This window comes from Podarcis filfolensis (assembly GCF_964270895.1).
Source record: "Podarcis filfolensis genome assembly, chromosome: 13".
Taxonomy (NCBI): domain Eukaryota; kingdom Metazoa; phylum Chordata; class Lepidosauria; order Squamata; family Lacertidae; genus Podarcis; species Podarcis filfolensis.
The window spans coordinates 25,945,538-25,956,810 of NC_139615.1; the positions used below are offsets into that span (position 1 = coordinate 25,945,538).

Consider the following 11,273-nt stretch of genomic DNA (forward strand, 5'->3'; position numbering starts at 1 on the left):
TCCGAGGTCATGTACACAGTCAAATATTATGACAGACTCCTGTAAACAGCTTTGTGGGATTTCTAAGGAAATTGTGTAAGTGGCGCTTTTCTCTTTCTTCCTCTGTCTGCGGTGTGGCAACAGGGGGCAATCTGGGGGCAGACGTTCACAGCCCCACTTAACAGAATGAGCTGGAGGTCACAAACTGCAGAAGGGCTGGGTTGTGGCATTCTCTTTCTTTTGGTGTTAAGATTTTTATTAAAGTTTTTCATAATACAGTAAGATATAGAAAACTAATGTAATTTTTTTATTCTAAAAAGCTACAAAAAGTACAAATAGAATAAGGTGTCCTCTCTTAAAGGTAGTTCTTACCCCTTGCCACCCACAGAAGGTAGTAGCCACTTTCTCCTCCTAGCCTCTCACCCTGGAAAACCAACATTTTCTTGCCTCCCATCCAGGGTCTCTCCATCAACCATCTATCACTCCTGGACCCTAATAAAAGCCCTGAGTAGAGGATGTCAGAGAAGAGAGAGAATGAAGAAAAGAGAAAAGAAAGAGGAAGAATCAGGAAGAAGAAAGAAAAGAGAGGTGGGGGGAGAGAGAAAGGGAAAGGAAACAATTTAAAATTTAAAAAAGGACTTCTTATTTTCCATCTGCCAGTTGCATTAAAACAAAATGATAACATACAACTCTCCTCCACTTTCTGTTAAACAATATTTCTTTGACGTCCAATTGTCTCAAAATCATTCATTTCCTTGTCCACAAATGAAAAGATGCATTGCATCAACAGCAGTACAGTGGTACCTCAGGTTAAGTACTTAATTCGTTCCGGAGGTCCGTTCTTAACCTGAAACTGTTCTTAACCTGAAGCACCACTTTAGCTAATGGGGCCTCCTGCTGCTGCCGCGCCGCTGGAGCACGATTTCTGTTCTTATCCTGAAGCAAAGTTCTTAACCTGAAGCACTATTTCTGGGTTAGCAGAGTCTGTAACCTGAAGCGTATGTAACCTGAAGCGTATGTAACCCGAGGTATCACTGTACTGGTTTTCTGGGTTTATACAAAGACAGGATGAAAGAAGAAGAAATACTAATGAAGGCATGAGGAGAAGTGAGGTGTATGCTAAATCTAAGTCAGCTGTGCTGTGTTCATTTCTGCCAAAAGGAATGTGAGCTAAGTTCTCCAATAGAAGAATCCATGATTTAATTCTTAGACTACCCCCTACAACCATGATCACCTGTACAATAAATATGATGGGGAAACACAGAGTAGTTGTGGGGCACACTTTCACACATTCCCATAAATTCTTGCCACCGTCCTTTTTAATGAAATATAGATTACAGTGTACCATAAAGACATGCTTTTATATTGTCTCATTGTTTTCTCCTTATTAGCTGTTCCCTGCTGTTCAGCTCGGGCCTCAGCACAATGATATAGCATTTAGGGAAAAATATGCAACCCAGTAATCCAGCACCAGAGGACAAGATGGAGAAGATCTCCACAGCCACCATGTATTTTCCCTTGGTGCTGAAGTAGGTTGGAATAAAGGTCAACCAAACACTGCAAAACACCAACATGCTGAAAGTGATAAATTTGGCCTCATTGAAACTGTCAGGCAACTTCCTGGCTAGGAAAGCTACAATGAAGCTGGCAAAGGCTAGGAAGCCTATATAGCCCAAGACACAGTAGAACATGGTAGCTGAACCTTCATTACATTCTAGTATTATCTCTCCATGCACTGAGTGCATGTCTCTATCTGGGAACGGAGGAGAAGTAAATAACCAAAGAGCACAAATGCCTGCTTGAATGAAGGAGCAGGAAAGGACCATAGAATTTGCCAGCCCTTTCCCCACACATTTCCTCATCTTGGCCCCTGGCTTGGTTGCCATGAATGCCAGGACCACAGTGAGGGTTTTTGCCAACACAGATGAAAGAGCCAAAGCAAAGTTGATGCCAAAAGTAATTTGTCGAAAAAGGCAGATGATCTTTCCAGGTTGTCCGATGAAGAGTAAGGAGCAGAGGAAGCAAAGGAGGAGGGAGATGAGGAGGATGCAGGTAAGGGTTGCGTTGTTGGCTTTGACTATGGGAGTGTCTTTGTGCTTCATAAAAATTCCAAGAACTAAACTTGTGATCAAAGAGAAATAAATAGCAGTGGTAGCTAAAATATTCCCTAAAGTTTCTTTATAAGAAAGGTAAACTAGAATCTTGGGAATGCATTCAATTTGGTTGTTGTTGGGATACTGGTCTTCTGGACAACCGATGCAGGCATCCATGTCTGAAAAAAAGGAGGAGCTGTTTAAGTACAGTGAAACCTCTACTTACCGCCATAATCCATTCCGGTAGCCCACCCTTTAGGTGAAATGGGTCACTGGTAGAAGCGCTGTTGTGCACATGTGCAGACGGCGGCAGCCGCTTCTGCATGTGCGCAAACAGCAAAAGCCGCTTCTGTGTGTGCACGAATCACGGCAAACCCGGTATTTACTTCCGGGTTTGCTGCGGTCACGACTTGGATCGGGCCCAAGTAGAGGCAGTCGTAAGTAGAAAATGTAAGAATGTTAACCAACATCTTCCTTATGTTTATGTTCTTGCAGTTCTTTCACCAACGCTAGGAGAAAGGACACCCATAATTTTAAAGAGAAAGTGAGAATGTTTGGTGATCACACTGATCTGGTAATGGCTAAATGTTTCTGTGTAACCCAAGATTTTTGTGATGCAGACCTCTTCTCAAGTCATGAACATAGAAGGTTGTCCTTGGAAATGCTGTTATTTATCAATCTTAATCCTCATGTGTAATTTACAAAATGGTTATAGGTGTTATTCCAATAATGTAGGTGGAGCACTTTAAAAATTCAATACGTACTTTTCACATGCCAAAGTATTATTATTGCTTTTATTTCTAATTTTTACAGTTGTATTTATTTGCGTATGGAGAATCCCTTAATCCCAAAGCATGATATGAAGGCACATTACTGTCACAGAGCGAGCTGGTCAGTAAATCACAATGTTCAAAGCTAGAGTTAACCTTGATTAGAAAAAAACACAATCTTCACATACTTGGCTGAGTTTCAATACCTAATGAGTACAGCAGCTCATTCCCTGTGGGTCTTACTCCATGAAACCAGTTACCAAGACTAAAGGTCATCCCCCTCCCCCAGCCATCTATGTCTCCTCCCAGGGTTTTTTCCTAGCAATTGGAGACTGTGCCTGTGTTCTGCTGCTCCCATTTTGTGCCTCTTCTGGTTTTCAGAGTTGGGGGGATGGGAGCTTGTCGCAGCAGGAGGGGGAGACACCTGTGATTCTTCCCCAACCTGACTCATCTCTGCCTCTTGACCTCCCTCCTCCTACTCATCAATTTTAGCTTCCGCCTCTGATTATTGACTTCTCTCAACTAGGTCATGCTGTTTCATGTACCCTGTGTCTTTTATAAAATGTATTGATTATTTCTCCTACCCTTCTGGTGTGAAATCTTTCCTTCCGGACAATGAGCACAATCATAGCAGCAAAATCTCTCTCCTTCTTTCTTCTTTCTGCTGTAGCCAGGATAGCAATTGTCATTGCACACAGAAATTGGCAGCATCTGTTCAGAAACATGAAGGATTATTAGCAACAAAACCAGTCATCAATTCAAAGCAATTTGCTTCCTTGGAGAAAAAGAAACCATCTACCCTATTGCATGCCCTATAGGCCACAACAGGAACTCCTGGAACTCAGCCAACAATATTGCTAGTCCATGCAGGATTACACCAAGCCAGGTGGAACAGTATATTCTTCCTTGGGAACTCTTCTTCTGACCTACCTAATGCACAGATATGATACACCGTTGCCAAAATGAATACATTGGACTACAAATGGAAGGCTGAGAGGCAATGCTTGAACATCACATTTTATAGCTTCCTCCCTCTCAAATCCATGTTTAGATACCTGCCAAGTCATGATGATATTCTATGCTCCTTGACAGTAAAATTATTGTCCAGCCTAGGATCATCCAGTCCAGTTCCAGCAATTCCCAGTCGGGTGAATGAGACAGAGCCACTTTGGCAAACAGAAATAGCATGAGCTGATATTGCTCTCCAAGCACATTATCACCATACATCTAAGTTGTCAGTTTTTACACCTATGTAGAGATACTCTCTTTGTATATAACCAGAATTTTAAAGAATCAGTGGGAGGGTGAAAGCTGTACTTCCTTTATCTTTCTCATTCAATTTGCTCTGCGTCAAAACAAGCACCTACAAAAGGTAGGTAGTCTCAAGTGCTGGGATGATGGGAGTTGTGTATTCTACCAACCAAGATGACAAAGTCTCTTTGAGATGAGACCTTGTTCATGGAATAAAGAGATTCTGTGAGATTTTAGAATCATTAAAACTTTAATGCAATAAGATGCTTTCAAAAGCATTAACATTGCCTTTTTGAAAATTGAGCATATTGACTCTTATTTACTCAATCATTTGATGCCATGTCTCACCTGATTAAAGCTTTGGTGCCAGACAATCTGGTCATCATGAATGGTTAACTCTTTGCCTGGAGGAGCCTGGGGTTCCAGTCTTCCAACTTTTACTCTAGCCACCGAGCCATTGGGAAACATCATCCAGTTTGTGACATCAAAACTGGCCACTAATTCTCCATTTACATCAAAGTACACAATGTCTCCAGCACTGTTATTGAATATGGTGTTACCTAGAAAGTGATGCACCTAATTTGGAAGAGTATATTGACAAAGAGATACTTACGTAGGCCTCAAAAGTAATTTAATATTTAGCATTCTTAAAAGTCTGTCCTGCTCTTTTTTGGTTATGAGTTCACTATTTCTAGCTGTCATTTCTTGACCCATTGTTGATAAAACTGTCATTAGTCTATCATGAGTCTGGTGCTACTTGTAAGATTGAATAGCCCTCCCCCCCCCATTCCCTAATACTTCCCAACTGTTGGTATGTAATTAATAATAATAATAATAATAATAATAATAATAATAATAATAATATCATCATCATTTTATTTATATTCCACACATCTAGCTGGGTTGCCCCAGCCATTCTGGGAAGCTTCCAACACATACAACCATAATAAAATGTCAAACATTAAAAACATCTTGATACAGGGCTGCCTTCAAATGTCTTCTACAAGTTGTGTTTATCTCCTTGACGTCGGATAGCAGGGCATTCAACAGGGAGGGCACCATTGTCGAAAAGGCCTTCTGCCTGGTTCCCTGTAATTTTACTTCTTGCAGTGAGGGAACCACCTCAAGGCCCTTGGAGGTGAACCTCAGTGTCTGGGCTGAACAATTGGGGTGGAGATTGGGTGTAAATGATGATGATGATGATGATGATGATGATAGAATATTATACAGGATCAAGACTGTTAAGGGCTTTCAAGATTATCCCCAACACTTTGAATTGTGCTCAGAAACGTACTGGGAGCCAATGGAGATCCTTTAGGACCAGGCGGCCACTCCCAGTCACCAATCTAGCTATCTCATTCTGATTTAGTTGTAGTTTTCGAGTTGCCTTTATCTCTGGGCCATAAACTAGTCTGTTTCGTTGCCATTGTGTTTAATTGTCATTACCTGCCAGGGTTGTACATTCTGAAATCCTAGTTTCCCTCCTTCTTGCATTCTTCGGTATCTGGAGCTCTGTGTGTACATGGCATGCAAAGCATGTGCCACAGCATAGACAGCATTGTAGATGTTGTAACTGTGGCCAGTCATGTGCATTTCAAACAGATTTCCAGGAAGATTCTCTAGCTTCTCCTTTCCAGTGCAACTCTTCTTCCCCTCCTCCTCCTGTCCATTAGACTTCTTTAATGAGCAGCTGAATGCCTGTTCCCAGAAGTCCTGGATAAAACCATCTCCTTTGGCCCAGGAAGGTCTTATTCCTTCATTGAACTTTTGAAATCCCAATGGCTGATCTGAATGAACAGTGAAGGATATGGAACCATGAAAGGTTTGCATATCCCAATTCTTTTGAACAGACAGTGATTCAAAATCCCAGTGGGAGGTAACAACCCACACTTTGCCAAGAGGTGGCAGTGACAAGAAAGGGGCTAGAAAGAGCAACACTCTCAAAACCTGAAAGGATGGAGGTTCTCCATATACAAAGAACACACTGACTTTTCTCTCCCTGAGAATCTCATATTTGTACTGCTGCTGTATAAGCAAGTCTATCAGTTCATCCATATAACTCCATTTTGGTATTCTTACTATGAAGGCATAACATATGCCATTCTGGGAAAGCAGTGGCACCATTGTATGCAGAAAGCGGTCCCCTTTGTCATCAGCCACAGCCAGGAGCCCAACCCACGTCCATCCGAAATGCTGAAATAACCGCACAGCTCCCATGTGTTGATGGGCTTCACTGGGTACCATCTGGTACAAAAATGGAAGTAGCATTTTGCCATGTTGTCCTGTGAAAAATGATCCATAAGGAAGCTGAAAGAAAATGTCTAGTAATTTTTCACATAACAAAAAGGTCTGTCTTTGTATCCTAGAGCTGGAAATGGTCCAGTAGGCAATCAAGTGCAAAATCTAGCATGATGCAGGAAATCAATATATATCACCCACAATATATGACTTTTTGTGGCTCTGCCTGAAGAACTCCGGGGGTACTCTAAGCGAACCCCAACTTTGGCATGCACACACCCTCAAGCTCAATTTTAGATCCTCTCAATTTGGAGCCCCCTTGGATCGGTGTCCTGTGAGGGGGAACCATCTACACTGTCCTAAATCTGGCACTGCTCCAGCAAGGACCCTTTGGTAATTGGTTCTATATTTGAATTGCATTTAGCATTAAGAAGAGTCTCCTAATGCTGTTCCAAAATCTTATCCTACACTTTGGAACAGCAGATGACAATTTGTTTCCCTCTTCAATGTCACAGCTATTCAGACGTTTTGTACTTGAAGAGGGATGTAAGGTTCACATCCAAGCTTTTGTCATAGGCATTTCTCCCCATTCTCCTGACCATCTTCACCATCTTCCTCTGAAGCTGTTTCAAGTTATCTTTATCTATGATAAAGTGCAGCACTTAGGACTGAACATAATACTAAGCTTTGTTGTTGTTTAGTCATTTAGTCGTGTCCAACTCGTTGTGACCCCATGGACCAGAGCACGCCAGGCACTCCTGTCTTCCACTGCCTCCCGCAGTTTGGTCAGACTCACGTTTGTAGCTTCGAGAACACTGTCCAACCAATACTAAACTTGAGGTGTGCTAATTAAATAACATTCAGCTTTTACTTCTCAATATACAGCACTTTGGTTGCATTGATGCAGCTTAAATTGCATTAAGACTTTGCTGCAGCTGCATCACAGTGGTAACTGATAGTTAGCTCTTGGTCTACTATAGTGGTTCCCAAACTTTTTGTGTGGTGGGAGTCTTTTCAAGAAAGAAATTCCTCATGGAGCAGTTTTGTCACCCTTATGCATGTGCATTTGGGGCTGTTTTTACATTTATTTTGTTTATTTTATTTACAATTATTTTATTTATTTTTCTTTCCAAGCTCTTCACGGAGCACTTGGAGATGCTTCGTGGAGCACCATGCTGTTTGGGAACCATTGGTCTACTATATCTCTTTCAGGTGTGTTGTTGTTCTGCCAGTTGTCCCCTATCCAAAGGTTTGCTTTTGAATTTTTTTCTGCCTTAGTTTGGCACTTTGTTTATTTGCATTTTGTTAGTTTCAGAGCAGTTTTCCATTCTTTATCTTTCAATCAACCTAATGATATTACCATATAGTCTGCACTGAAACAGATATCTAATGAAACTTTTTGAACTTTTTGAATGCTGTGCTGAAATCAAGACTAGGGATACAGGAAAGAATCAGTTTGTTTCTAACCCGTATTCATTGCAATCAGCACTGTTTCCATGCCACTGCCACTAAGAACTACATTCATATCCCTGTCTGCTGTGCCCAAATTTTATGTAACTATGTCATTAATGATGTCATTACATCATTTCAATGCAATGCCCATTTTATTTCAATATAAAGGAAACATCAGAAAAAAATATATGTGTGTATGTCATCATTTGGGGACTGAAAACAACAACAATGAATAAAGATCATATGTGCTTGCATGATTTCCATTCCTGACCACAAATGAACATATAAACTGAGGCAATTTCCATTTCCACATGTGCCACTTTCGTGGTATCTCTAGAGCTTACCTGCGGAATTTTGTGGATTGCTGAAATAATGGCCATATTGGCAGAGATTTCAGAGACAGATCCTCCAATTAAAGCTATCAGCTTGTTCTGGCCATCACAACAGAAGTTGGGGACAAACTTCTGTTTGGAAAGCAGGCTAAGGCTAGCTTTATAAGTCATTCTTGCAGTGAAGTAGCTATTGAGGATATAGAAGCCCATGGAGGCGTTTGATAAGATGCTAGGATTCTCATTGATCTCTTTGACAGCAAATGCTAAAGCCAGAATGTGCTGGTAGTTCTTAGGCACTGAACTGTAAAAAGAGGTACAGCCTGTTTAATAAAGCAGCAGCAAAGCACCAGTAAAAATACATTTGTACACTTCATCAACATTCATCTGCAAACTACTGATATTGAGATCAGTAACTCAATGCCACAGAAGTTGAAAAAGCAAAGGTACAGCAAAGTTAGCAGAAAGTAAGATATATGAAACAGGTACTCTTCTGATGAATAGTTGAATGATCAGAATGTTTGGGGATTATTCAAGAACTTAACATGCTGCTCCTTACATTTGTTAAGTTCACTTTCTTTACAACAATAATTCACTCCTTTTGCACACAAACACAAGTGCTAGCCCAAAATAGATTTGACATATATAATGTACTTCCTAGCTTTTGAAAGCAACCTCTGAGAAGAGACAAGTGAGCCTCTTCTGTTGTCTCTCCAGTAACTTTCTTGGTATTCACTAATCCCTGACCATGCAAACACTCTATCCATGGGTCTGGGATGTGCCTCCAAGCCCTGCCCCAATGACCTGTGTGCATTGCCTCGAATGCTCAGCCCTCAACAATCCCTGTGTTGAGTGGGGAAGCTCTGCAGGAGAATGTTATTCATGTTTGCTTGAATGTGGGTACAACACCTCTCACTATCATGGGCCGTGCTTTACTAATCAACATAGGGACTGGGAAGGCATGTGAGGACAGTGGGAGTGGGCCTTGAATGTGTGCCTCTCCCTTGTCCACCCATTGAACCTTTACGTGTCTGTGAACATGCCTTAAAAACCTCTGTAGCAACCATTTCAATCATTGAAGAAATATCAGTGCAAGCAACTAATGGATCATTTAATCTCCTAAAGCCAGGGACACACTGCTGCAATTTAAATGCATCTACCATTTGCAGATGAAATGAGAGAAGATATTGCAAGCAAAAGGTGCCAAGGGGAGACTTCCAACCGTCCATAAACTCAGCTGCATTTGAAAACCATAATCCAGTTATGTCAAGGGAGTGCAAAGTGCCTGAGGGACAATTCAGAAATTACTTTTCAAGAAACATATGCTCCTATGATATTTTACTTGTGCAGTTTTAAAAATATTAATAATACATGGTGACAAGACTATTCTTAAAAACATATTTATCATGCACATACTCTCATTAGGGAGTCAGATTTGATTGTGGGCCCCTCTCCATGGTGCTCTAATTTCCTAACATAAACCCTAGATTGTCCCTGTGTAAGGTAGCTAGCTGTGTGTTGCAGCTTCAGACAATAAATAATGCCTTAATGGTGCTTAATTATGTGCTTTCAGATACTGAGAACTGAATTATTATAGAATGAGAGAGAGAGAGAGAGAGAGAGAGAGAGAGAGAGAGAGAGAGAGAGAGAGGGAGGGAGGGAGGGAGGGAGAAGGAAGGAAGGAAGGAAGGAAGGAAGGAAGGAAGGAAGGAAGGAAGGAAGGAAGGAAATCTTACATGGATTCCTCAATCAAGGCCTGTGCTGGCTGTTCCAAGAAGGAGAGGTTGTTATAAAGGAAATAGACTTGAGAAACAATTCCCCCAATCACAAAATCTCCTGACTGGTAAAATTCATGAGGAATAGGATGGGGATCATCATATATGGAACAATTAATAGAATGAGTCTTGCATACAGTATGACACAGCATTATAAGCAGCAACGTCACCACCAGCATGATTCTGTTGGCAAAAAGTCCTCTCCAAATGTAGATTTCCATGTTTCCATCTACAGCATCCTGTAAGGCTAGGAACAGCTTTGCCACAGCCTCCCTTGAATTTTGGTTGATTCCATTGCTACACTGAGCCTTTTAGGGAATTTGTGTGCCCGTCTTATAGTTAAAAGTAGCTCCTTGTCGATCTGTGTTCCTGTACATAATTTTCTTTTTATTGCCTCACTGTATTCTCAATGGGAGACTGAGAAGTACACATTTTCCTTTTCTTAAAAAATAGTCATACACACCTCTTCATGTACAGGTATCTATTATTTTGCTTTAAAGTGTAAAAAAAAATATGTGTAACCTAGAGGATTTTCAATCAGCTTGTCCGAATGAGGGTGAGACAGTGTGCAGCAATGAAAGTGTAAATCAATAACAAATCAATGTGGTCTAATTTTTCACAGTAAGAAACTGGGAAGTGGAAGATGAAATGGGCAAGAAGAGAGGATAAGAATTGGGATTCACATAGTTTATATTGGGGTGGGGGTTAAAATCATGACAGAAAAATCTTGTGGAAGCAATGGCAGCATATAAAGGGGAAATGATCATAGAAAAAAAAATGGCACCGCCTTACCTATGCCTAGATCCTGTTCTTAACAATATGTGCGGTTTCCTCAGGTGTTGCTTGTTGATCTTGCGAATGGGCTTCGGTTGTCAATTGTGTAGGAAGACTTCTAAAAAACAGTAATTATGATTCTATCTTCCCCAGTGTGTTGCTGGTCTTTGAAGTTTGTTACCACTAGGAGTTCCTCTCAAATTATAGAACAGTTATTTTCTTCTTAGAGGGATAATAACTAGTTTGTGGAAATTTGCCTGGTGACCCCAAGTTAACTTTGCCCAGGACTATATTTAAGTTTAACCACAGATCACTCAAAATTAGTATAATGTGAAAGCTGAGGTTTAACTTCAGTTACAACCTGGAGAATTTGAGGCTCAGCATTATGTTGGTATATAGCTCTTTATGTTGTCAGGGGGTTTTTTTGCATGTATTTTTCCTAATGTACCATTTTTAATGCAAGTTTGCCTAACATTTTTGCAATGCAATGTTCCACAATATAATGCATAATGTACATTCTCTTCACTAATATGTGCATTTGTATGCACACTTTAGTCTAGTCTATGCATTATTACACACATTAATTGAATTGCAAAATTCAGAGACACACAC

The 11,273-nt window shown here is 40.7% G+C and overlaps 1 protein-coding gene across 1 annotated transcript; it reads right to left on the bottom strand.

Annotated features, from left to right (window-relative positions):
* Positions 1 to 1,349: 1,349 nt before the first annotated feature.
* LOC310747457 (vomeronasal type-2 receptor 26-like) lies at positions 1,350 to 10,108 on the bottom strand (the record flags this gene model as incomplete). Its single annotated transcript, XM_083581825.1, has 6 exons — positions 1,350 to 2,251; positions 3,427 to 3,553; positions 4,442 to 4,669; positions 5,540 to 6,400; positions 8,128 to 8,416; positions 9,849 to 10,108. The coding sequence occupies 6 exons, from the start codon at positions 10,106 to 10,108 to the stop codon at positions 1,350 to 1,352; spliced, it is 2,667 nt and encodes an 888-aa protein (XP_083437951.1).
* Between the last annotated feature and the right edge of the window lie 1,165 nt (positions 10,109 to 11,273).